This window comes from Salmo salar, chromosome ssa14 (genome assembly GCF_905237065.1).
Source record: "Salmo salar chromosome ssa14, Ssal_v3.1, whole genome shotgun sequence".
Lineage (NCBI taxonomy): Eukaryota > Metazoa > Chordata > Actinopteri > Salmoniformes > Salmonidae > Salmo > Salmo salar.
In genome coordinates this window covers 10,487,912-10,515,328 of record NC_059455.1, presented here as the reverse complement: position 1 = coordinate 10,515,328, position 27,417 = coordinate 10,487,912, and the positions used below count along the sequence as shown (strand labels likewise).

At 45.8% G+C, this 27,417-nt stretch overlaps 1 protein-coding gene across 2 annotated transcripts in view; it reads left to right on the top strand.

Annotated features, from left to right (window-relative positions):
• Positions 1-26,826, top strand: part of LOC106568756 (uncharacterized) — a 67,094-nt gene extending 40,268 nt beyond the window's left edge. For both annotated transcript variants that reach the window (XM_014139386.2, XM_014139385.2), the window contains exons 44-74: positions 429-779; positions 1,513-1,878; positions 2,166-2,297; positions 2,451-2,603; positions 3,227-3,343; positions 3,606-3,779; positions 4,094-4,298; positions 4,510-4,664; positions 4,842-4,954; positions 5,032-5,113; positions 10,046-10,183; positions 10,401-10,563; positions 10,803-10,918; positions 11,247-11,393; positions 11,572-11,685; positions 11,948-12,073; positions 12,299-12,457; positions 12,585-12,743; positions 12,960-13,122; positions 13,341-13,534; positions 13,656-13,748; positions 13,960-14,164; positions 14,482-14,669; positions 14,813-14,910; positions 15,133-15,323; positions 15,611-15,816; positions 15,920-16,082; positions 16,310-16,419; positions 16,525-16,650; positions 24,863-25,010; positions 25,154-26,826. In XM_014139386.2, coding sequence (XP_013994861.2) covers positions 429-779; positions 1,513-1,878; positions 2,166-2,297; positions 2,451-2,603; positions 3,227-3,343; positions 3,606-3,779; positions 4,094-4,298; positions 4,510-4,664; positions 4,842-4,954; positions 5,032-5,113; positions 10,046-10,183; positions 10,401-10,563; positions 10,803-10,918; positions 11,247-11,393; positions 11,572-11,685; positions 11,948-12,073; positions 12,299-12,457; positions 12,585-12,743; positions 12,960-13,122; positions 13,341-13,534; positions 13,656-13,748; positions 13,960-14,164; positions 14,482-14,669; positions 14,813-14,910; positions 15,133-15,323; positions 15,611-15,816; positions 15,920-16,082; positions 16,310-16,419; positions 16,525-16,650; positions 24,863-25,010; positions 25,154-25,164 — 4,866 coding nt within the window. In that variant the 3' untranslated portion in view covers positions 25,165-26,826. The remainder of the gene's footprint in view (positions 1-428; positions 780-1,512; positions 1,879-2,165; positions 2,298-2,450; positions 2,604-3,226; positions 3,344-3,605; positions 3,780-4,093; positions 4,299-4,509; positions 4,665-4,841; positions 4,955-5,031; positions 5,114-10,045; positions 10,184-10,400; positions 10,564-10,802; positions 10,919-11,246; positions 11,394-11,571; positions 11,686-11,947; positions 12,074-12,298; positions 12,458-12,584; positions 12,744-12,959; positions 13,123-13,340; positions 13,535-13,655; positions 13,749-13,959; positions 14,165-14,481; positions 14,670-14,812; positions 14,911-15,132; positions 15,324-15,610; positions 15,817-15,919; positions 16,083-16,309; positions 16,420-16,524; positions 16,651-24,862; positions 25,011-25,153) is intronic.
• Positions 26,827-27,417: the final 591 nt, after the last annotated feature.

Genomic DNA, 27,417 nt, shown 5'->3' with positions numbered 1-27,417 from the left:
AGAGTGAAGATAGAGGGGGAGTGAGAGTGAAGGGAGAGGGGAAGTGAAAGAGAGGGGGTGAGAGTGAAGGGAGAGGGGGAGTGAAAGTGAAGGGAGAGGGGGAGTGAAAGTAAAGGGAGAGGGGGAGTGAGAGTGAAGGGAGAGGGGTTGCCTTGAGTCGACAGTATGGATAGAAGAAAGGTTTTGTGTTGTAAAATGTTTGTTTGTTAGAATAATTGAAAACTGCAGGGGTTTTTGGGAAGTGTGCATTCATGATAGTGCTTTATAGTGTTGGCATGTGTGGTTAGAGATAGGGTTTGTGTGTATATACTTTGAGGAACTGCACATGTGTGTTTTACAGCGGGTGTGTATGTGCGTGCACGTGAACATGCCTGTGTGTCTACATGCGCATGAGCCACACATGTCCATATATGTACATTTCTCCACAGAGCACAGGACTCCCTGCATCCCTGGCCTTCCAGGGCCTCCTCTCATTGGTCCCTTGCCAGCTGGCCGTTCACTGTACTCTAAAGCTGGACAACCGTGATCTTACTCTGGAGCTGGGCCAGTCCTGCAGTCCGGCATCACACCTCTCTGGCTCCCTGACACACTCCTTCCCTGGGCTCCGGACCAGGGGCCTCCCCCTGAAGACCAGCATAGAGGCTTGGGCCCCTGAGGGCCCCGGACAGTTTGGGGCCCTGTTGATTAAAGCTGACTCGTGTCATATCAGAGCTAAAGGAGACATGGGGTCTAATGGACGGACACAGTGGGCTACGGAGTCAGATTGTCCGTTGCTACAGGTAGGCTATCCTCTTTTTTTTTCAAATATTGAAATGCAACACGTTATACAGAGAGGATCCTCATTGCATGCCTATGACTTCAACAGTGAAACCGAGAGACTGAAAAACAGCTTCTATCTCAAGGCCATCAGACTGCTAAACGGCAGTCCCTAACTCAGAGGGGCTGAGGATGCTATCTACATAGGGACTATCGCTGGCCACTTTAATAAATGGATCTCTAGTCACCTTAAACAATGACACTTTAAGAATGTTAACATGTCTTACATTATTCAAATCATATGTATACACTGTACCTTATACCATCTATTGCACCTTGCCTATGCCGCTTATCCATATGTGTGTATGTACATATTCTTATTCCATCCCTTTAGATTTGTGTGTATTAGGTAGTTGTTGAGGAATTGTTAGATTACTTGTTAGATATTACTGCACTGTTGGAACTAGAAGCACAAGCATTTCGCTACACCCGCACTAGCATCTGCAAACCATGTGTATGTGACTAATAACATTTGGTTTGATTTCATGTTGAAAGTTTGTAGTCTTCATATCCAACTTACTGTATGTAGCCTAATCTAGTTAGCCTGGTCCCATATCTGTTTGTGCTGCATAGCCAACACCTACAAATAGATCTGGGACAGCAAGTAAGTCACTCTCTTACTGAATAGCCATGCCCGAAGAAATCCATGCAGTTAAATCACTAAATCACACTCCCATCCAACTTTTATTTCCCCAGGGTCTTGACCTCCCCTCCCAGGTCCACCTTAACGGCTCTGTGGGAACAGATGACCACAATGTCTGGGTGGCCATTTTGGATGCCAGTGTGGAGGGGCAACAGAGGGGTTCCCTGAGGCTGACCGCAGGGGCCAGGTCTGGGCTGAGGCTAGAGGGACACCTCAGTCACAACGTCACGGCCCTTGAGGGGATACCGGGCCAGAGTAGGATAGTGGTGACCGGTAGTGGTAGGGCAGACTCACAGGGCTACGATACAGAGGTGGAGCTACAGCTGGGGGAATGTGCTGTGAGAGGCTCAGCGACGGTGATGACAAGGGACAACCTGAAGGGGGCAATGGTGTACCACAACAACTGCACTGCACTACAGGTACCGGCACATTTTGATTAAAGTATTCTATTCTATTCCACTACCAACAGCTTTGGCACTGTCTCGCACTGGGTACAGATTTCCCTTAAGCACAGATTTAGGATCAGCTTCCCGTCCCTATGTCGTAACCTGAACTATTTGGGTGAAAAGTGCGAACCTGAACATAGATCAGCTCTTAGGTGCAACTTAATCCCACACTGCTATGTTAATAACTACTAACTCTTCATACATTTTCAACCAAGGTTTGATTTGTTGGTCTATAATGTTGTATACCGAATATTTTATAGGAATGGGGTAGTCCAGTTAAGATGGAAGTTTCTTGGTCCTTCGTCATCACCCAGACACTCCTAGACACCCATGTCTCCATGGCGATGGATGAAAAGAAACTACAGGCTTTGATGGCACTGAAAACAACAAAGGTAGGCTACTGTTTTTTCCGTACATTTCACAATTACAAACATTTCAGTGTTCCGAACGGCCTCTTCCGAACAATGCATGTCCATTGACTGATAAACATAGAGATGAATGAACACATTCCAAGTACTGTGTCTACTTCTGTTTGTGTCTGCCAGGGTTGGCAGGAAGCATCAGCCCATCTCAACCACTCTGTGCCCCTGCTAGAAAGGGTGGGTCTCCCCGCCAATTCTGCCATGGCGACGCGCTCAGAGAGCCATGGCAACGGCTCTTACCACTGGCTCCTCCACTGCATCGTGGGTAGCCAACAGGTAACCTGATTAACAGCGGCTGTTTAGAGAGGAAACCACATCATTAAATATAACACTTATTTAGGGCCCTGTGTTTTGCGCAATCATGTGACATATCAATATTTTATCCTGCATGTTAAGCCTTATCCAAAAATGAGAATTTCACCCAAAAAATATAGCAATTGTCTGAGGATGGTACTGGACCAAAAGAAAAGGGAACAGTTAGATAAAAAAGCTTGAAATAAAGGTTAAATCCAGGCATGGCACATAATTGCGCAAAACACAGGGCCCTAAGTATGATATTGTATCTCAACGGAGAAAACTGTCCTGTTGTAGACTAGGGGGTGGGCGGGGTGCATCCCCAATAGTCTAAAGTCGCTTCCTAGACTCCTCTCCTTCATCTGCACTGGTCTGTAAACACATTGCATCTTTTTTTTTTATACCAGCGTACATCAGGGAAAGAATGCAAAAGGAGCAATTTTCCACTTTTGAGATGTACCCTAAGATGTGTCCTTCTTTGTAGTCATTATGAATGTAATAGTGAATGCAATATAATGATTATCCACCAGATTCATTTTAGCCAATTTCACGTGTCTTTGGTATGTGTACATGTCCGTCTTTATGGTAAACACTTTTACTTTTAGTTCATTGAGGAGATGACCGTAGAGAGGAGCCAAGGGATGGTGAGGGTGAAGAGCATTGCCAATCACACTATGGAACTTCTGAAGAACTGGGGACTGCCCGAGAACAACAGTATCCAGGTTAGAGACGTCAGATTGCTGAGCCAAGCCAAACCAACCTGAGCCGAGCTGTACTGGGTTGACCATAGTTGCTGGAACCGGGCTGGAAAGGACAATGTGAGAAAAAAAAACTAGATCCAAGCCAGCACAGTACGGTTCAGGTTGGCATGTTAGTGTAAAAAGTGGGTTAGAGGTTTAGATTCCTTGGCTTATATATCGATCTGTTTTTCTACTGTATCTTATTAGATAAGTATTCAGTATGATGCCTTTGCTGTGCTTCCAGCTAGAGCTTGGTTCTGGACAGGTGAGGAACCTGAACATTCAGTCCCAATTTGGAGCTCAGCTAGCAGGACTGGGGCTTCAGCTGAAGGACAGTCCATTGGCTACTGAACTGAGAGGCAACCTGTGGCACAGTTGGCTTTGGCTTCAAGAGAGAGGCTTTCCACAGACGATGGAGGTAAAGAGTTACGCCCAGTCTGAATATCTCTGCCGATATCTTCGGTGAATTGAGTGTATTTGGCTGTGTGGGTGTTCCTGCAGTACATTTCAATTATCTTCATCTTTACTGATTAGGGGTGAGTTTCCCAAAAACAAACAATGAACTTCATGCTTAATGATTTTCGGGAAACTTGGCCCTGAAAACAGTGCAGAAGAAGGAAAGAAGACAAGGATCCTTGGTCTAATGATCTATCCTTGGTGTAATCAAACCCCCTTTCACTTGCTCCCCACCCCACTGTCTTTCCTCCCCTTTTCCTCTCCTCCCTCTCCCAGGCCCAATGCTCCACACACAGGGTGCTGTCTCAGCTGAGGTCCATGGCTCACCTCTCTGTGGATGGTCACAGGTTGCTGGGCCTTGGCCTGAACGTCAGTGTAGCCGATGGACATCTAGCCATGCTGTTCTCTCTGACCCCTCTCTCATCACCGCGTACAGACTTGCCATATAGTCTGGACACAGCCCTGACCGCCCAATTCACAGGTTAGCACGCTAACCCAGCTAACGTCACGGAATGACAGAAAGTGGACCTATTTGTAACGTTCGCTATCGGTCAAACATGTCCTATGTAACGTTCTGGCATAACCAATCTGTGACATGTCTGGAATCTCCTTGAAGTTCAGAATGTACACAGTTATGCCTTTTCTCCACTAGCCTACTTCTCCTTAGTGCCCTAATTCATTCCCCTCCATAGGGCCCATGAGGAGTGTGTCAGTGGACCTGCACTGTAAGGGGAGACGGGTACGTTTTGTTGGGGATTTGAGGGGCTGGAGAAGCTATGGAGGATCCAGGGAGGCCAGAGCCACAATACAACACAGCTTACAGGGTCAGACCAGCCCTATTCTACAGGTAGGCTGTCTGATACACACACACACACACACACACACACACACACACACACACACACACACACACACACACACACACACACACACACACACACACACACACACACACACAATGCTTCGCTAACAGACGTACTGGTAAGGTAGACTGACACGTGTGTGTCTGTGTGTCTGTGTGCAGGTGGAGGCCTGGGGAAGACTGACTGACTCTCAGCTCAGGTGCTCTGTAGCTGTGAACCCTGAGCTCAGCTCCTCTGTGGCTCTCATCATTCAGGGACATCATCTACCAGACAGGTATGATGACACACACACACACGGACACACAAACACAAAGTAACATGCGCTTGGTTGATGGTTGTGCTCGTGTCTAGTAAGGAGCTGATGGTGAAGGTGGTCCAGAATATCCCACAGTTGCTGCTTTATCTGCCCACTCAACTCAACACCAGATCTCAGGTGTGTGGTATAATGTGTGTGTGTGTGTGTGTGTGTGTGTGTGTGTGTGTGTGTGTGTGTGTGTGTGTGTGTGTGTGTGTGTGTGTGTGTGTGTGTGTGTTTGTGTGAGAGCTTTCATTCTCACACCTGCTGCTGCCATTTTCACCGCCGTCATGCTAGCTAGAGAGAGATTGCGTTTAGACAGTTTTGTAGTGCAACTCCAGCTAAAATCGAAAACCTTTCTGTAAGGCATAAGCTCAGAAATAAGGGTTTGATCAAAGAGGAAACTGTAAAAGAGTTGGTTGTTTCGGAGTGTGTCTCGACTCCCCGCTGCACATTGCAGATGGTTGACATTTGTTTGCCAGGATGAGACCTCTTCATCAGAAACCATGTCATGTTGATTTCACCAGAGACCGCTTTAATGATTTAAATAGAGTTGAGGGGTCCTCAGCAGAAATCCTTTACTCGAGGAAGACACTTGTCCATTGAGATACCCTGCTGGCGCATCAGGAAATGGAATGGTAAGATTTTTCCATTTTTTATCATTGTTATGAGCGTCTGATGAATGACTAAAATGTCAATGTCAAATTATTAATAGTATTTGGCAATAATCATTATTGAGTGTTGTTGATGGTAGGATGCTGGTGTAGACCTAATCTTCTTCTTTTGTTTTTAGATGAAAAGCACAGATGTTGGATGCTACACTTGTAGTCCCAGAAATGACTGTTTGCCCATGACCTGACCCCTTGTACGATCCATTTGTATGATCATATGGACAGAGCAATTTGTATAGATGTCCAGTTCAAATGCGTATCCTAAGCAGTCCAACCATTTGTTTAGCAGTTGCTCAAATGACACCTGTCGGCAGGCTATTGTTACTTGATGTGCTGTTTTTCTATACCTGTTTGAGTGCCAACTCTGAATGAATGGCCTTTGACCCCAGCCCAGGCATCAGCAGGGAGACTGGAATGATTCCTCATACTGGTTGTACTAGGCAGTCTACTTTATTCATTAAAACATGGTGTCATAATTATATTTGGAGGACAAAACTGTGATTTGATGTATACAAACACAGAAATAAGGGTTGACATAATCTATATACAGTAGATCAACGTTAAAAATGGACAGTATTCACATGTAATTCTTTGCTCTTTCAAGCCTGCTTTGGCAAATGTCTGCCGGAGAGCCACAGCTACACCAGGCTGGACAAGTGTTGCAGACAGCTTGTTAGTACCCACATTAGGGTGATGCTAGCATAGCTAGGAGAGTACCGGCTTATATCGTCAAAACCCCTGTAAGCAGCGCAATTGATGTTGAATACACCGATGCATCAGGCTGTAAAATTAGAGTCATGGGTAACTGCGCACATAGAGTGTGGAAGTTGGCGTGGCGAAAGAAGTGGGAGGATCAACACAAGTGGGTGTATGAAATGCGAACTAGCTAATTGGGCAGATTTGTTGCCACTGAAGACCGTTTTGCATGACTGACTGGGTTGCACGACAAGTCGATAAACCGGTGTGAATGACTAGTGCCGACCTGAGCTCCTTCCCACTGGCAGTAACATTATCTGACATGGCAACCAGAGCACTGGTGTTCTATGGAGGTGCCTGCCGACCTGAGGTTTCCCACTGGGCAGCTTTATCACAGAGTTGCCGTTGGTAACATTAGCTAACATGGCAACTAGAGTACTGTCACGTCCTGGCCAGTATAAGGGTTAATTGTTATTGTAGTTTGGTCAGGACGTGGCAGAGGGTATTTGTTTTATGTGGTCCGGGGTGGTGTTTTGGTAAAAGGGTGTTTGATTTAGTATTTCCGGGTTTTTGGTTTATGGTCTATGTTTATGTATTTCTATGTGTAGTCTAGTAAGTGTGTTTCTATGTGGAGTTAATTGGGGTGGACTTCCAATTGAAGGCAGCTGTGTGGTGTTGCCTTTGATTGGAAGTCCTATATTAGTTGGGTGGGTTTGTCTGTGTGTTTGTGGGAAATTGTTCTGTGTTTAGCCTTGTGCCTTGCCAGACTGTCAGTGGATCGTTCGTTTTGTTTTTGTGTTTCATTTTGATTTAATAAATGTTCAAAATGAACAAACACAGTCCTGCTGCATTTTGGTCCTCGTTCACCGACGATACCCGTGACAAGTACTGGTGTTGCATAGAGGTTCTTCCTACTGGGCAGCAACGGTGTCGCCTTTGGTAGCTAAAATGTATTCCCCCCCACCCTTTATTTTATTTCAAGTAGGATAGCAGCCTACACAAGAAATAAATAACATTGATAACCATCTAGCTGTCACCTTGATACAGTCTACTCAATGGGGAGGGCATGAACAGAAACGACACCGACAGTGTCCTTTGCTCCCGCTTGCCAAGGACTGTTGTTCTACAACGGCGTGGAAAGTAGCTACCCAGTGTAGCCAATATCCGGGTGACAGTCACAGTAAGCATACGAGCATCAGTACTTTTAATAAAAATAAATAATAATCTGTTTAACTATGTGAAAATCTACAATTATTACTAACAGTGAAATACGACTGACTCATTCTCTGGCTTTAAAACAGAAGTCCAAACTAACTCTCGTGGTTCGCTAGTTGCACAGCAAAAAAACAAACCACTCAATCAAAACTGTCTAACCAATAACGGAGCGCTGATGTTAGACCCACTTCTTTCGTCACGCCCACTTTGAGACACACTCCAAGTATGCATTTAACCATACTTGTCACTTCCTAAAGTAGGCTCAACTGTTGACTTATTTATACTCGTGTGTGTGTGTGTGTCCTAGTGTCATTTCCGGAGGGGGCTGGCCGGATCATTTTTCATTTTTCAAACACCTGAAACAGCTTTTTCCTGCAATCTAGAGTCATAATCATTGTGCCTAATTGTATGTAAAAAAATATGTCTATTTTCTGCATAGGTTATCTAAGCATACCTCTTGACCTGTTTAGTTGTCATTTTAAGAACTTTTATGCCTTAGGCATTTAGTACAACTGCCACAATGGTATATAGTATCATAACCCAAGAATTAAAGCAATTTTTGTATTTTCTAAAGTCTAGTAACCTTGCTAGCAGGCATGCCAGCTGAGATAGTTAGACAAGCTACTCTCAATAAAGCAAAGCCAGATCAGACTCATTAGCTGAGATTGCATCAATTCGATGCTAGTAGCAATCACACCTACCATATTTGGCGGTTCATTTAAGCTGGCCGGTTCTGCTCACACATCCTTCTGCCGCTTGCTGCTACTGCTAGTATGCGTTTGCTTCTTTTGCTCCCACCACCACCCCAGCCTCCACCTGTTAGGTTCTGTTTTCCTGCTGGGGGATTGGTATAGCTTACCGCACTCACTGCTTGTAGATCATTTTATATATTGAAGCTTTGCTTGGGCAGTGAGCTACCCTGAAGGAGCAGAGCCTATATTGCCAAGACTTGCATGATTCTTTCTTTAATAAATGGTTCAACATATTTCTACGCGGTGTCTCATTTCTGAACTTGGCTTGGTAGTTAGTTATGAGGTTGCGATATTGGGAACCTAAAAAGCTGGTTACCTAAAGTAAAGTTCATAAAATTGCTAGGTGGCTAGTATTACAGAGAAACGACAAAACATTTTCATTTTATTTATTCATCAAGAAGGAATCAATAGGCTACATAGCTCGATCAAAATCATTTACAAACATACTGTACCTCCTGCGAGTCCTGCTCATCACCAGCAGATAACATTTAATCAAGTGCTGTGTGTGTCACTCGATACTTACTCTCCGATATTGTCTGCATGCACGAGAGTATCTAGCGTCCTGCTTAGTAAACACTATATACACAAAAGTATGTGGACTCCCCTTCAAATGAGTGGATTCGGCTATTTCAGCCACACCCATTGCTGACATAAAATCGAGCACACCGCCATGCAATCTCCATAGACAAACATTAACAGCAGGATGGCCTTATTGAAGAGCTTAGTGACTTTCAACGTGTCAGCCTCATAGGATGCCACCTTTCCAACAAGTCAGTTGATTCATATTTCTGCCCTGCTAGAGCTGCCCCGGTCAACTGTAAGTGCTGTTATTGTGAAGTGGAAACGTCTAGGAGCAACAATGGCTCAGCCACGAGGTGGTAGGCCACACAATCTCACAGAACGGGAGTGCTGAGTGCGTAGCATGTAAAAATTGACTGTCCTCGCTTGCAACACTCCCTACCGAGATCCAAACTGCCTGTGAAAGCAATGTCAGCACAAGAACTGTTCGTCGAGAGCTTATTGAAATGGATTTCCATGGCCGAGCAGCTACACACAAGCCTAAGATCACTATGCGCAATGCCAAACGTCGGCTGGAGTAGTGTAAAGCTCTCCACCATTTGACTCTGGAGCAGTGGAGACGCGTTCTCTGGAGTAATGAATCACACTTCACCATCTGGCAGTCTGACAGACAAATCTGGGTTTGGCGGATGCCAGGAGAACGCTACCTGCCCCAATGCATAGTGCAACTGTAAAGTTTGGTGGAGGAGAAATAATGGTCTGGGTCTGTTTTTCATGGTTCGGGCTAGGCCCCTTCCAGTGAAGGGAAATCTTAACTCTACAGCATACAATGACATTCGAGACGATTCTGCTCTTTCAACTTTGTAGCAACAGTTTGGGGAAGACCCTTACCTGTTTCAGTATAAAAATGCCTTAGGGTTTAGGGTAGAAAAGTTCCAAGGAAAATGGGTAGCACTGTCTTTAAACACTTGGGCTGCTGCAAATGTTTAGTAACGATATGATACAGCACACTGGCTGGCTCGTAGGTGGGTTGGTCTGGGAAGAGGGGTGTGTGTGTGTGTGTGTATGGCAACGCACTGCCTTTGGTGTGCAGCACGCTGGACGTTCTTGCTGGGACTTGTAGCATAGCGTGTCGCGGGCGGCAATGGAAGGCCCGCGGGCCTTGTGTTTGACAAATGTGGCTTAGTCTAACAGAGTTCCCCTGTTTCTGTGTTCAGTTGAACCAGTCAGGCTCCAGTGTCAGGGGGATGGTGGAGCTGCAGTCGGGCAAGAGGAAGCTGTGGGCTCTGGGGGAGCTGGCTGTAACTCAGGGCGGCTACCGTCAAGCCCTGGAGCTCAACCACACCTACCCACAGGTAGGCACTCATTCACCGTACTAGCGGTCTCCTGGTTATGAGTTCACACATTAAAACCACGTGTCGAGGTCAGTTTTTATTTCAATTCAGTCAATTCAGGAGGTTAAACTGAAATTCAAATGTACCTCAGTGTCACTGGAACATTAGATGAAATTGCAATATCAGTTTCGTTCCTCCGTTGAAATGTTTTTGACCGTGCGATTGGTTGTGTTGTTAGCTGAAGCCCCTGCCCAGGAACATTGCGGTGAAAGTGTTGTATGAGGCAAGGAACTGGAGCCACCAGCTGCGGCATTGGGCCGTGTGGGGCAGTCAGGAGTTCAACATGGCAGGCCTCTACTCTGCCCCTCCAGGACCGCAGCTGGGAGACCGCACACTCAAGGGTACTATACACTATGGGCCAGTTTCCCAGACGTGTATAACCCGATTATAATGTCTTATAATCACGTTATAATAATACTTGACTAAATACCAGCCATTTTGAGTCTGTTGGAATGTACATTATAAATAATAACATCATGCCTTATTATAAGACATCATCGAGGCTCTTATATACTTATAAGAACTTAGAAAACATTATACCTGCGCTCTTTACCTATGTGACATGTTTCCTTGTCCTCAGTTCAGATTGCGTCTCTGCGTCACGGGTGCAGTCTGGATGTGGCGTTAGAGCGTTCCCTCCATGGTAGACTGGACAGTGTTGTGCTGGGCTGGAACAGACATGGAAGACAGGAGGAGGTGAGACTGGTTACACTACTGAGCTATGAGCTGAGAGTCAACAATGTATTGGATCATTGGAATGAATTGATGCGTGAATGAATGAATGAGTATACTGTTTGATCCCCAGTAGGGTTTTTCAAGCTGCAGGAGAATCCTCCAACTGGGATTCTTGAAATAACAGGGCCTTTTAGGAAAGCTTTTGAGAATTTTGCAACCTTAAATCCCCAGAGAGGATGCCTGAAGGAGACAATCTCATCCTATCTGCCTGTATAGGATGATTGTAGTGCTTTGTTTTGTCTTTCTGGAATGTGTTATTGTGGACCTGATGGTGTCTGTGTTTGTTCAGGTTCGAGCTCTCTCCTTGTGGAGGGGTCAGGGGGAGAGTAGTGAGACAACAATGGAGCTGAGACAGCCATTCACCCCAACACTCTCCCAACTCTACCTCCACACAATCTCACACGCCTCGGCCACAGAGCAAAGAAGCAACCATCAGGTACCGGCAAGATGCACACGTGCACACACCACACGCACGCATCAATATAATTGATTTCTGACGTGTGTGTGTCTCTCTCTCTCTCTCTCTCTCTCTCTCTCTCTCTCTCTCTCTCTCTCTCTCTCTCTCTCTCTCTCTCTCTCTCTCTCTCTCTCTCTCTCTCTCTCTGCGAGCTCAGACCCATGTCTCCTGGGACAGTGGGTCTCCTGTGAATGTTTCCCTCACCCTCAGCCAGCAGTGGCTGGACAGCTTCAGCAGGGGGCAGGCCTGTGCCCGCTTCTCTCCTGCGCAGGTACAACCATAGACATACAATGTCATGTCCCATTTAAGCCCGCGGGTACAAATTCCCACTCTAGTACCATCTGTTGTTGACGGTTCCCACTGGTTAATAAAGGTTGAACAGGGATGCATTTCCCAAAACGTTAAGATTGGTAGGCAGTGGGTGAACAACACTCGACATAAGAGGATTTTAATGCTACACCCAAGATGTGTTTCCTTTTTCTAATCTTTCATCTGGAGCTCACCTGGAGTGTATGCGCGTGTGTGACCTACAGGAAGTGGTCCCTTCCCTGGTGGCTGTTGAGGGATGTGTCTCAGTGGCCAAGGAAGGGAACTCCTACTCCCAGAATGCTGAGCTGAAGTGGGGCGACAAGAGCCTCAGACAAAGCATGAACTACCAGGTACTGAATTCAGGTCATTCTTGTAAAAGATCAAGTGTTCTCTGTGACTTCCCTGGTTAAATAGAGGCACGCCATTTATTTTTTCTTCACGTGATCAGTGCCGAGAAATCGCTAATCTGGATCACATAACGAGTGGTTATTTGGGACGCAAATCATCGATGCCTCTTGTTCCATTTAAAGGGTTAATGGTGTAGTCTATAGAGTGTGTGTCGTGTGTTTCCGCAGTGGAGTGCCACAGGACTACACACCCTCCAGCTGGAGGCTGGAGCAGAGAACGTGTCTCCCGCCCCCTGTCCCTCACACACCCTGCTGGCCCAGTTCCACACCAACCTCAGAGACAGGATGGAGCACCACATACAGGTGGGCCTCTGTCCCCCGCACCTGGTGAGTATGTCATCGTGTTAGGTCATCGTCGACCTAACTTAATTAATATACTGTTATACAGAGACAGAGTAAGCACTTAGTACAACCAGTTAGCTTTTGTGTGTGTGTGTCTGTACCTATATGTCAGTCTCTTGGCTGGTCTGGGTACCACAGAGTGAACATAGGGACAGAGCTGCTGTACACCAAGACCCGTCTCTCTCTGGCGGGACAGCCACACTGCAGCCTCACCCTGGCTCTCACCAACTCCTCTACCGCACACAGCACCAACATATCACTGGTAACTGAGGTGAGCACTGACGTTATTGCAAAATATGTACATTATGGGCATTGTATGTTTGTTATATTAAATATGCATGACTGTATTATAGCAAGGGCATGGGGCAAGGTCATGTGTTCATACCATTGGAGGTTATAGCCATCTGTGTCTGCACCGTGTAAAGTATTTACCTTTTTACCTGTGTGTGTGTGTGTCTGTCCGTCTGTCTGCCTGTCTGTGCTGTAGTCTAAGGTGGGTAACTGGAGTGTGAAGGTAGGGGGCAGTACCCTCTCCTCCCTGCTGGGTCCTGGGCTGCAGATCCAGGTCAGACTCGACCACAGTGAGCAGGTGTGGCTGAGGGGGGCGCTAGAGGGACGCTGTCTACACGCCACAGCTGGATATGGGAACGGTAATATACAGTAGGCTTGAAGATTGAGGACAAAATAAGTTGTGGCTGGAAATATTGGGCTTTCATCTCAATAGATCATGTCATGATCTAAGATTTTACTTGACTTTGGTGCTCATAATTGTGTCTTTGGTGTGTGTGTGTGTGTGTGTGTGTGTGTGTGTGTGTGTATGTGTGTGTTTGGTGTGTGTGTTTGTGTGTGTGTGTGTGTGTGTGTGCAGGTATAGGACCAGATCAGGACCTCACAGTGGCACTGTGTCTGGAGGGCCGGCGGAAGTTAGGCCTAACCCTTGAAGTACTGAGACGAGAGGACGGGACTCTGCTTGAGTCACTCACATCCGTCTCCGTGGGCACAGCCAATCAGAGCCTGTTGTTACGGGCCAGGGGATGTGCAGAGAGCCTATTGGCAGTGGAGGTAAGAGATTTACACCCAATAGAAAGCGACCGTTGATCTGTCTCATGAAAACACGAGACATCCTATCAGACTTCCTGAAACCAGTTTCTTGATTATCCCACTCTTTCAATGCCGTCTCAAGGCTCAGGTCCACCATTTGGGCTCTCAGATGAGAAAGAAGATCTTAGAGAGAGTGCAGACGTTACAGCATCTCCTGACAGAATTCGGGCGGCAGGTTTGCTTTGGAAATTAATTTACTTCCGTGGTATATGACTTACTTGAGTACTTAAATACACAGCCCTTTACTTGAATGCCCTAGTGGTATTATTAAGTAGCTCAGGAAAAGAGCATCTGTCAAAATCAAATGTTAATACTCCGTAGATTAATCCACAAATGTTTCTAAACAGCTTTCTAACGATTATGCCCTGTCATCCTCCTGCTACTAGTCTAAGGACATTGAATTGCTTCAGGAGCTGAGCGGCGCAGCCTTACGTTTTACCCAGCGAACAGAGGCCCTGCTGGGGCAGAGAGAGGGAGGAGCGTGGGGCTCCTGGAGGACCAGCCGACTACGCCACGCTCTGACTCACAGTCTGCCACACCTCCTCCTCCTCCTACAGCACGCCTCTCAGCTTGGACAGCATGAGCTCAGGAGTGAGTGAACTTTGACCTATTGTTAGGAGTCTAACCCTGTCATGAACGTATCTTTACCTAACCACTAGGGTTTATGCTATCAGTCTGGTAATGTCACTCACTTGTTTATGAAGTTTATGAAGGTTCAGTGTCTCTGTGTGAGTGAGTGAGTGAGTGAGTGAGTGAGTGAGTGAGTGAGTGAGTGAGTGAGTGAGTGAGTGAGTGAGTGAGTGAATGAGTGAATGAGTGTTTGTGTCTGTGTCTGTGTGTGTGCATATGTGTGTACAGTACATACCTACATCTTCTAACTTTGCCACCTCCATTATGCCCATTCCCAGGACCTCTGGCCACTATAGCTGGGGCGTACCATGATGTGACAGGCCAGAAGGTAGACTCTGTATGGAGGGAGGCTGTGTCCATGTGGACTGACAGACTGGTGGAGCTCCTACCCTCCCTACAGGAGAACCCTCATCTTAGACCAGTAGCCCAGTTCACCCTCACTACCCTCAGCACTGTCCTGGATGTGGTGAGTTTATGGTGGAGAGAGACACAATACTAGATAAGGGGAATACTCGATTGCTATGGCAGCCATTTTGTAGAAAACTGTGTGGTTGTAGGAGTAACGAAGGAGTTTATTTCTGGCAATTTACGCTTGCATATTTGTACCAGGTGAGCCATCAGACTGGCCACTGGGCAGAGTTGAGGTTGGCAGTAGCCTTGGCGGGGGTCAGAAGACGATTGGCCTCTGTGTACAAACTCTCTGCAAGGTATGAACTCTACCCGAGCTACTGTTTCTGTTTGTTAACCATATTATTTTTGTATTAAATTAAAGAATACCCTTAAACATTTCCTGGACTGGGTTTATCATGTACTTGAGCTACAAGGAACATGATTGTTGCATGTTTCTGTTGAGACAGGCAGAAGACACATTTCTGTTCTTACAAAAATAGACAAGAAAGTATCTCTTTCATTCTATTCTACTCCCCCAGTGACTGCTCTGTGTCCGTAACTATACCCCTGCCCCTGGCGCGGGGCCCTTGGTCCAGGATGGAGAAGGTTGGGGTGGTGGAGGTCCTTCTGGAGGAGTGGCTCCTCAGGCCCTTGCAGGCCCTCACCTCCCTCAGGCCCACCGCCGAGCTCTACCGCCTGAAACGGAAGATCACGGACAGCCCCTTCTGCCGTGAGCTAGGCCGCCATTTTGAATAGGGATTGGAGCTGTGGACTCTTTCTCAATGTATGTTCCCTTGCGTTCTCTCGCCTCATCTTCTTGCCAACCTTGGACCTTCTCCTCCAATAGCGTTGAGAAGGAGGTGAGGAGACAGGACGCGAGGGATTGAGGAAAGATTCGTTGAGAATTTGTGTATTTATTGGGCCGTTGTTATAATACCTCTAAAATGCATCTTTGGTCACATCCATCCTTGGTGATATTGGCTGATCCCTCTCTCCTTCCCTCCCTCCTTCCACCAGATGAAGCTCTGTTGGTGGCCAACCAGTTTGTGGTGTCGTTCGACGGCCACCTATATGAGCTGCCAGGCCCGTGTCCAGTCATCCTAGCCCACGATGTCACTCAGGATGAATCCTTCACTGTGCTGCTAGGTTCAGACTCCAGCTCACAGCGCACTCTGTTGGTGCGGATGAATAACAGCACTGTTGCCATCCACCACAATGGAGAGGTACAGGACTTTATAATAAACTGTTCTCTATACATTATTTCAAATAATTACATTTTCAAAAGGATGATTTGATAAAACATGTATTATTTTTCTACTATTGCAGGTGAAATTCAATTGTCATGTCACACAGACATCCTACAGTGATAATGGACTGGTCATCAGGAAAGAGGGGAATGTTGTCGAGGTCTCCAATCGGAATGGAGTGCGGGTGTCATGTGACCTATCGCTCGACCTGTGCAGCCTGACTCTGGATGGCTGGCTACATGGTATGAACGTGATTCAAAAGAAGACATTTGCGCACCATTAACCTTTTGATAACAATAATTACTGTTTTGGTTTACTGAGTACAGACTTCCACCTAAAGCTTTTGTTTTCAAAGAATCCCATGTCATATTTATTCCGGTGTATGGTACTAGTATTTAGTTCAAGCAGAAGTAATTAGTGACCCCTTCACTGTCTCTATGTCATTCATTGTCTTTGATTGTCTATGCAGGTGTGTCCACTGGTGTCCTAGGGACCAATGACAATGAAGCAGGAAATGACTTCCCTCTTCCTGATGGCTCCCAGGCTGACAACATGGCTGACTTTATGCACAGCTGGCAGGTAGGACAAGACATTTGACACATTATGGCTTTACAGTTATAGCAGCCTACATAAATAATAAAATGTATGAATGTGCTTTTCATTCTCATGTGTTTGTGCTGACAGATCAGTCCTGAGTGTGGCAGTGAACCACAGATAGCAGAGCCTTGTTCTAAGTCGACTGCCGACTCTCTGAGCTGTGACTTTCTCTTCTCTGCCCGTGACTCTCCACTGGGCTCCTGCTTCCGAGTGGTGAGGACAGCTTTACACAAACACACTTTAATCAGGCTCTTGTTCATGAAACAATTGTAATGGTGTATAATGTATAACATAACTAGGGCTGACCCCGTTTAGTCCACTGGTCGATTGTTTGGTCGATAGGCTGTTGGTCGACCGAGATTTCTTTAGTCAAGCAGTAGCAAAATCTTTTTTTGATGGCATGGAAGGCTCTTCTTGCCTTGTCTCTCAGCTTGTTCACAGCTTTGTGGACGTTACCTGTGGCGCTGATGTTTAGGCCGAGGTATGTATCGTTTTTTGAGTGCTCTGGGGCAACAGTGTCTAGATGGAATTTGTATTTGTTCGCCTGGCAATTGGACATTTTTTTGGAACACCATTATTTTTGTCTTACTGAGATTTACTGTCAGGGCCCAGGTTTGGCAGAATCTGTGCAGAAGATCTAGGTGCTGCTGTAGGCCCTCCTTGGTTGGTGACAGAAGCATCAAATCATCAGCAACCAGTATACATTTGTCTTCAGATTCTAGTAGGGTGAGGCCGGGTGCTGCAGACTGCTCTAGTGCCCTCGCCAATTCGTTGATATATATGATGAAGAGGGTGGGGCTTAAGCTGCATCCCTGTCTCACCCCACGGCCCTGTGGAAAGAAATGTGTTTTTTTGCCAATTTTAACCACACACTTGTTTGTTTACATGGATTTTATAATGTTGTATGTTTTTCTCCCAACACCACTTTCCATTTATTTGTATAGCAGACCCTCATGCCAAATTGAGTCAAAGGCTTTTTAAAATCAACAAATCATGAGAAGACCTCCCGAGTGGCGCAGTGGTATAAGTCACAGCATCGCAGTGCTAGCTGCGCCACTAGAGATTCTGGTTCGAGTCCAGGCTCTGTCACAGTCGGCCGCGACCGGGAGACCCATGGGGCGGTGCACAATTGGTCCAGCGTCATCCGGGTTAGGGGAGGGTTTGGCTGGCCGGGATGTCCTTGTCCCGTCACGCTCTAGCAACTCCTGTTGCAGGCCAGGCGCATGCACGCTGACACGATCACTAGGTGTACGGTGTTGCCTCCGACACATTGGTGCGGCTGGCTTCCGGGTTAAGCGGGCATTGTGTCAAGATGCAGTGCGGCTTGGCTGGGTCGTGTTTCGGAGGACACACAGCTCTCGACCTTCGCCTCTCCCGAGTCCATGTGGGAGTTGCAGCGACGGGACAAGACTAACTACCAATTGGATACCATGAAATTGGGGTGTAAAAGGGGTAAAAAAATATATATATAAAAAACAAAGCATGAGAAGACTTTGCCTTTGTTTTGGTTTGGTTGTTTGTCAATTAGGGTGTGCAGGTGAGTACATTGTCTCTAGTATGGTAATTTTGTAAAAAACCATTTTGACATTTGCTCAGGACATTGTTTTCAATGAGAAAATGTACGAGTCTGCTGTTAATGATAATGCAGAGGACTTTCCCAAGGTTGCTGTTGACGCATATCCCATGGTAGATATTGGGATCAAATTTGTCTCCACTTGTGGATTGGGGTGATCAGTCCTTGGTTCCAAATATTGGGGAAGATGCCAGTGCTAAGGATGATGTTAAAGAGTTTAGGTATAGCCAATTGGAATTTGTTGTCTAAATATTTTATCGTTTCATTGAAGATACCGTCAACACCACAGGCCTTTTTGGGTTGGAGGGTTTGTATTTTGTCCTGTAGTTCATTCAATGTAATTGGAGAATCCAGTGGGTTCTGGTTGTCTTTAATAGTTGATTCTAAGATTTTAATTTGATCATGTATATGTTTTTGCTGTTTATTGTTTGTTATAGGGCCAAAAAGATTTGGAAAGTGGTTTACCCATACATCCTCATTTTGGATAGATAAATCTTTGTGTTATTTTTTTTGTGTTTTCCAATTTTCCCAGAAGTGGTTAGTCTATGGATTCTTCAATTACATTGAGCTGATTTCTGATGTGCTGTTCCTTCTTTTTCCGTAGTGTATTTCTGTATTGTTTTACTGATTCACCATAGTGAAGGAGTAGACTCAGGTTTTCTGGGTCTCTGTTTTTGGTTGGATAGGTTTCTCAATTTCTTTAAGTTTTTGCATTCTTCATCAAACCATTTGTCATTATTGTTAATTTTCTTTGGTGTTCTGTTTGACATTTTTAGATTTGATAGGGAAGCTGAGAGGTCAAATACACTGTTTAGATGTTCTACTGCCAAGTTTACACCTTCACTATTACAGTGGAATGTTTTGTCCAGGAAGTTGTCTGAATTTGTTGGTAGGTTTCCACACTACACTCCTTCTGTCTATAGCATTTCTTAATATTATTCAGTTCCTTTGGCTTTGATGCCTCATGATTGAGCAAGGGAAAGGGGGATACCTAGTCAGTTGTCCAACTGAATGTATTCAATTGAAATGTGTCTGAATCAGAGAGGTGCAGGGGGCTGACTTAACCCTCCTGCTGTGTTCTGGTTGAATTGGACCGATTTCCAAGTTTTCTCTCTGGAAAATGTAGTTCATTTAATCTGATTGTCATAAGGTTCCATGACTTTGTCCACACAGGGCATCTGAACACACAAAATACATTTTGATAATTTTCATAACATTTTGGGTGTTTTATTTAACTTTTGTACACCTATGGTGTTTCCAGTCAAAAATGACCGGTCATTAGAAATGAATGGGTGAGACTCCAATTAGTGTATAAAATGTAGTTCAGGCACGCGCCTCACTCCCCTTCTTGGCTTCCATAGCAAATAGAAGTTCAAAACGTCTAATGTTCACAAGAACTTAAGTTGATAAAAAGATCTAACACTACGTTAGGTGATGATATCTCTTATTATGGATTTATAATCAGCTATAATTGGGCTGTCATTTTGGACTGGGAACACAGAATTAACTAACATGAAACGAACACAACAGGAGGGTTAATCGACATCCATGTCTTCGGCGCCCGGGGAACAGTTGGTTAACTGCCTTGCTCAGGGGCAGAATGACAGATTTTGACCTTTTCAGCTAAGGGATTCAATCCAGCAACCTTCCGGTTACTGAGTATTGCTCTGTTTAAGTAGACAGTGATTTTGCTGTGATCTGATAGGGGTTTCAGTGATCTGACTGTGAACACTCTGAGAGACTCTGGGTTGAGGTCAGTGATAAAGTAGTCTACAGTACTACTGCCAAGAGATGAGCTATAGGGGTATCTACCATAGGAGTCCCCTCGAAGCCTACCATTGACTATTTACATATCCAGCGTGCGACAGAGCTGCAGGAGTTGTGACCCGTTTTTGTTATGTTGTCGTAGTTGTGCCTAGGGGGGCACATGGGGGAGGGAATGCTGTCACCTCCAGGCAGGTGTTTGTCCCCCTGTGTGCTGAGGGTGTCAGGTTCTTGTCCGGTTCTGGCATTTAGGTCACTACAGACTAGTACATGTCCCTGGGCCTGGAAATGATTGATTTCCCCCTCCAGGATGGAGAAGCTGTCTTCATTAAAGTATGGGGATTCTAGTGGGGGGATATAGGTAGCACCAAGGAGGACATTTTTCTCTGTTAAGATCATTTCCTTTTGAATTTCTAGCCAAATGTAAAATGTTCCTGTTTTGATTGTGTCACGTCCTGGTAGAGTAGGTCAGGGCGTGACTGGGGGGTTAGTCTAGTTTATGTGGGGTTCTAGGTTTTGTTTTTCTATGTTGGTGATTGTGTATGACTCCCAATTAGAGGCAGCTGGTAATCGTTGTCTCTAATTGGGGATCATACTTAAGTAGCTTGTTTTCCACTTGTGGGTTATGGGATATTGTTTATGTGTAGTTGCATTGTCGTCACGGTTCGTTTATTCTTTATTGTTTTGTATTTTCACTTTCTAATAAATTATGTGGAACGCTACTCACGCTGCGCCTTGGTCCGATCATTCCAACAAACGTGACAGATTGATTTAATAGAGTGAGTTAGGTCTGCTCTATACCAAATTAGCATACTGCGAGTCCCTTCCCTGTTCTACGTTTGGTGGATGGGACTACCAGCTCTCTGTAACCTATAGGGCAACCAGTGGGTCCGTCTCCTCCATATTTCTTGTAGGATGAAGTCCAGGTTCCTGCTCTTTAGGCCAAAGGCAGATGACCTCAGGACTTGGATATTCCAGGATGAGATGGTGAAGGCTTTGTGTTCCATAAAGTGTCTAATGTTGTTGGTCGTGTGGTTTGGCCTCAGGCCAGAAAGTGTGAGAAGAGCCTGCTGAGCATCTGGTACATGCCATTGGCTTGGGCTAGTGGGGGTTGGGCCTGTATGCCTGCTCACGGCCTGGGCGTATGTGTGACTTCCATGTTGAGGCCCTCTTTGCGGGAGTGGGGGGGAAATTGGGTGGGCAGGAGGGGCATAGATCTGATCTGAGGGGGCCTAAATTTGGGGTATGGATGTGGCTGGTGGTGCTGTGGTCTTGAGGTGGGTCTTCTCGGCGTGGGTCCTCTAGGTGTAGGTCCGGGGGGAGTGTCTTGCTGGTCTGGGCGGGGTGTCTATTGATCTGTTGCTCCTGTGTGAAGTGTTGGGGCTGGTTTGAGGGCAATTTCATTTAGGGTCTGGGCGAAGGTGCGCACTGCTGCCTTGTATAGGTGGACCTGGTCGTAAAGACTGTTCAAGTCCAGAATGGAGTGGTGGGCCAGGTATTTGGTTTTGAGGCACAGTTTACCTGCTGTATGGTAGCAGGGTGGAAGTCTTTTCGTGGTAGCAAGGTGTAGATAACCACTTGTGCGTCGGGGAAAGTAGAAGAAGCTTTTTTTAATCACTCCCTTTAGTGCTGTGGCCACCCTTTCCTGCTGTGCTCTCAGGTCGTTTGTGCCTGTGTGTATTATTATGTGGCTGGGTGACCCTAGTTGGTCCTCAGCCAGAAGGTCTAGGGCGCACTGGGTGTTTGGACACCAGAGTTTAGACACTGTTTATTTTCTTGTATATATTTCCCATTTCAGTCCATAAGGAGTACAATCTGTGGCTTGTGTATGTCCTCAGTGGGTGTTGTCAGGAGCGGGGATTGGATCCCCTGGGCTTGGGGTTCTTAATTTGTCTGTCCTGCTGTGGTGTCGACACTATGGTCAGGGTCTGGGGTGGACTGTCCTGCTGTGATGTCGACACTATGTTGGACTGTCCTGCTGTGATGTCGACACTATGGTCAGGGTCTGGTGTGGACTGTTCTGCTGTGATGTCGACACTATGGTCAGGGTCTGTGTGGACTGTTCTGCTGTGGTGTCGACACTATGGTCAGGGTCTGGGGTGGACTGTCCTGCTGTGATGTCGACACTATGGTGGACTGTCCTGCTGTGATGTCGACACTATGGTCAGGGTCTGGTGTGGACTGTTCTGCTGTGGTGTCGACACTATGGTCAGGGTCTGGTGTGGACTGTCCTGCTGTGGTGTCGACACTATGGTCAGGGTCTGGTGTGGACTGTCCTGCTGTGATGTCGACACTATGGTCAGGGTCTGGGGTGGACTGTTCTGCTGTGATGTCGACACTATGGTCAGGGTCTGGGGTGGACTGTTCTGCTGTGGTGTCGACACTATGGTCAGGGTCTGGGGTGGACTGTTCTGCTGTGATGTCGACACTATGGTCAGGGTCTGGGGTGGACTGTTCTGCTGTGGTGTCGACACTATGGTCAGGGTCTGGTGTGGACTGTTCTGCTGTGGTGTCGACACTATGGTCAGGGTCTGGGGTGGACTGTTCTGCTGTGGTGTCGACACTATGGTCAGGGTCTGGGGTGGACTGTTCTGCTGTGGTGTCGACACTATGGTCTGGGGTGGACTGTTCTGCTGTGGTGTCGACACTATGGTCAGGGTCTGGGGTGGACTGTCCTGCTGTGGTGTCGACACTATGGTCAGGGTCTGGGGTGGACTGTTCTGCTGTGATGTCGACACTATGGTCAGGGTCTGGTGTGGACTGTTCTGCTGTGGTGTCGACACTATGGTCTGGGGTGGACTGTTCTGCTGTGATGTCGACACTATGGTCAGGGTCTGGGGTGGACTGTTCTGCTGTGATGTTGACGCTATGGTCAGGGTCTGGGGTGGACTGTTCTGCTGTGGTGTCGACACTATGGTCAGGGTCTGGGGTGGACTGTCCTGCTGTGATGTCGACACTATGGTCAGGGTCTGGGGTGGACTGTTCTGCTGTGATGTCGACACTATGGTCAGGGTCTGGGGTGGACTGTACTGCTGTGATGTCGACACTATGGTCAGGGTCTGGTGTGGACTGTTCTGCTGTGATGTCGACACTATGGTCAGGGTCTGGGGTGGACTGTCCTGCTGTGATGTCGACACTATGGTCAGGGTCTGGTGTGGACTGTTCTGCTGTGGTGTCGACACTATGGTCAGGGTCTGGGGTGGACTGTTCTGCTGTGGTGTCGACACTATGGTCAGGGTCTGGGGTGGACTGTTCTGCTGTGGTGTCGACACTATGGTCTGGGGTGGACTGTTCTGCTGTGGTGTCGACACTATGGTCAGGGTCTGGTGTGGACTGTTCTGCTGTGGTGTCGACACTATGGTCAGGGTCTGGGGTGGACTGTTCTGCTGTGGTGTCGACACTATGGTCAGGGTCTGGGGTGGACTGTCCTGCTGTGGTGTCGACACTATGGTCAGGGTCTGGGGTGGACTGTCCTGCTGTGATGTCGACACTATGGTCTGGGTCTGGGGTGGACTGTTCTGCTGTGATGTCAAGACTTTCGTCGGGAGCTGAGGTGGGCTGTTCTGCTGTGATGTCGACACTATGGTCAGGGTCTGGTGTGGACTGTTCTGCTGTGATGTCGACACTATGGTCAGGGTCTGGTGTGGACTGTTCTGCTGTGATGTTGACACTATGGTCAGGGTCTGGGGTGGACTGTCCTGCTGTGGTGTCAAGACTTTCGTCGGGAGCTGAGGTGGGCTGTTCTGCTGGCTTCTCTGCGGTGGTGGCCACCTCTCTAATGGGTTGTTCTCTGTCACACACCATCCCCCTCACCCTCTCCTCCAGCACTCTGATCCTTTCATCTAGTGCTCTGTTCTTCTCCTGCTCTTTCTCCCGTTGATGTTGTCTCACCACCGTCCAGAGTGCAGATATGTCTCTCTCCGGGTCTGGTTGAGGGGGTGTTGTTGAGCTGGAGGATTTTTTTGTGCTGACTGAAGTGTGTTCACCTCCTGTTCCAGGACCACCTGCCTTACCTCCAGCTGGGTGAATTTATCCTTAATTTCAATGAGGGAGTAGTACTCTGTGCTGGGAGGTTGACGTTCTGCTTGGGGTTGCTCGTCTGTGGGGTTGTTTAATGAAGAGGTCTGGTCTGACAAGCTCGGGGTATCTTTCTCAAGAGATCCTGTTGAGCTATCTTTTTGTTAATGCGAAAGTCCAGCTGAAAATGTTTGGGGTTTCCCTGTACCATTACTGTTCCAGATTTGTACACGTTCACATTATTTGACCCCGAGTCCTCGTTGTCTAGTATCCTGAGTTTCCACCCATCGGAAACACCCGCCCTCTTAACAGATGGGTAGTGTGTTAATATAGCACTGTGCCATACCAGGGGATGGTCTGTGTGGAAGATGAATTTGCTGATGTTCCCATTTTTATAAGTCAGCAAAAAGTGTCTCTTGATTTTCCATAAGGAGCTTCATTTTGTACTCTTTTCGTGCCTTATAATTTTTTTATTTTTTTACAATTTGAGGGTACTGTATTTTAATTACCTCTGAACAGCAGGAGGCGGCTTTAAAGGCCTCTGCATTTGGTTGGGGTAGACTGTGTGACTCTTCTGCCATTGTTGGGCTCAAGGGCTTTGACATCTCAATTCACGTCAGTGCTAATTGAAGTTGTATCTCTTTGTCCTAGCAAGCTTGGTAGCCTTATCTTAGCATTCAGAACTTATAAAGTAAAATATATCATTGTAATCCATTTTTCTTGTCTTTTTAAAATAAAAAATAGCTTCAGACTGAACATTACTCACTCAGTTCCAGGCTGGAGGGTGTTTTCAGGTTTCTGTTTGTTTGCCAGAGCATTTGCTGTATAGCTTGGGAATAATAATCCTTCGTAGTAGGAAAGCTTCCAGGTAATTCCGTCCAAATCAGGCTGTAGGTTTGAAGTTTTGATTTGGAGTGAAGGTTATGTTGTGGAGGGTAACATCCTGTATATGTCTCTGCCAAATAATCCAAGTTGATCTTTAAAAAAAAAAAACATGCTGAAAAATGCGGGAGCTTATCTGCTCATGACCTCTCGCTCTCCTCTCTTGCTCTCTTTCGCCCTCTCTCTCAGGTGGACCCAGGCCAGTTCTTATCGGTGTGTGAGAGAAGCCATTGTGGCTCTGTCTCGGGCCGCTCCGGAGCAGCCTGTAAGCTAGCTGCTGCTTTTGTATACCTCTGCCAGAGAAACTACGTCCCGTTAGAGCTCCCTGTTCAATGCAGTAAGTATGATGTATAGCAAACTCCATAGTTGCAGTGACGAGGGATTGGAATAACCTGGCAACCACGGTCTTATGACAATACATAATAACCTTATATTGCGAAATGCTATTCTTAGGTTGTATTTCTTTTCTCTTTTTTTCAGTTCGAGTATGAGGCACTTCCATAATGTTCCAAGTTACGATTAAGTTTAGGAATCATTGCAGCGCGATAGAACACCAGAATATGTGTGAGGCTCCACACCTCCGCTTAGGCAACAAAATAATAACAACGGCGGTGGGGCAGACAGTGACGCTACTGCGGCATCCATCTTTAACAGTACTGCAATTATGTTTGTTGCTTTTTGTAGGGTGTCCAGAGTGGGTTAAAATGCACTTTGGTGATGAAATTTCACTTCTTTGTCATAAAATGCATTTTACCAAGACAAATATGATTATTCATGTTCTGAATCGTTCAGTGGATTCTTTCTCTAACATATCATTATATCCCAAAAGTCCGATTTTGTAACCTAATGCATCTGACATTGTGATGCACGTTTCTCTTAACAACTTTTGAGGATTTAACATTTTGTGGGCGTCGTCTTAAAAGTTGTTTACCCAGGTCACAAAAAAATAATTGCATGACACGAGCTAAAGTAAATTATAAAAGGCTTTGAAAGTAAAAAGCTTGGCATACGCTCAGTGCTTTATTGACATTTCACCGAGATACACTTGTTTTTGTGAGAAATCTTTAAAAAAGAACAAAAATAGATATCCATCTTAGTTATTTGAGTGACTTACAGGAGCAGTTAAAGTTTAGTGCCTTGCTCAAGTGCACATTTTTCACAGTCGACTCTGGGATTCTAACCAGCGCTCTTTGGGTTACTGTCCCAGCACTCTTAACCGCTAGGTTACCTGCCACCTCTATACTGGTTTATGTCCTGCGGATTTCAGAAGAAAGATGACAAGTTTAACGTGAAAGTGAGCCTTTCAGGTAGCCAGTAGCCTTAATTCTTGCACAGAATCCAGCCTAGCTAACGCAAAGCAATTTTCCAGATTTTTGACCACTTTTTCTCTGGGCACCATTGATTTAGTCGCTAGTTCGGGCCATCCTACAAGAGTAAAAACGCCAATAACTTTGAATGGATTGGGATAGAGACATGGGGTTTGGACCATTGGTACACAATAAACATTATTTTACCCATCGGTCGAAAGATGTCTTTGATTGGACACCCCACTTGAACATCCTTTATGCAATTGTGTTAGTTTTTTTTACCATGTTATTTTGTCTTGTAAAACTGCTGATGTTTTTGTGTACCTTCTATAATTATGTACAGTCATTTTTGTTTAGATAGTAACATTTATGAAACCTTCGTCAATGTGGTAATAAAGTGGACAATCCTAAAGAGTATTAAACATTGTTCCTTAAAGGGCCAATCATCAGTTGAAACAAAGTGTTCTACCCGTCTATTTTTCTGTAAAAAGCTGAGGGATGGGCTGGAGAAATATAACCACTCTCAAATTCATAGACAGAGCTATATGGATGAAAGGACAATGTTTACAAAACATTGGAGTAAAACGAGCTTATATTTTGGGTTCTGATGGTGTACGACAGTTGAACTAAGCTCATGAGACATTTAAGTTATATTCTTCAACAATCAATGGGTTTATCATTAATTTATAACGACAACAAATAGCAGCGCAGATTGCCCCTTTAACCTTAATCTGTTGGATATTAAATGTTTTATGGTGAATGTATCTCTAAACCAAAATGTTGTATAGTCATCTGTGAATTATTAAAAGTTGGTTGCAGACACAAGTCATTTGCACTTAAATGTGACAGGTTTTCATCATCTAAATTTGCACTTCAAGGTTTGCACCAAATAGTTGATGTCCAAAGATATAAACCATAAAAGTATTAAGTTACTACAAAAAGTGTGTTACTAATACTACAGGAAGTGTGTTGCTACTTCAGAAATTGTGTTACTACCATGGCTCAAATGGATGGGGTTTGTGGAGGGTATGCAATTCCCCTTAAAAGGGCAAAAAGCATACCCCTTGTTAGTAGTTTAAGATTTTGAAGAGGAAAAATTGGTTCCTGATAATATAAAGCATGACGACAAAGACGTGATTCTTATGCACATGGGGATGTCTTTGGTTCATCTCTATGACATTCTGAGGCTGAGATCCGACCTTCTAAAGACGAGGAGTAAAACAAAAAAGCATAGGAAGCAATCAACTGAGCTAATTAGGCCGCAATGCACACAATGAGTTACATAAAATATTACAATGTACATTTCTGTCTCAGTTAACAGCTCAGCCTGTAGGTCTACACTTAGCCTACTTGTAAAGCTTTGTGAATGACCTAGGTACTAGAGCCATGTTGAAAAAGAATGCACAGTTTGGAACGGCTGAAAATTTACTTTGGGAA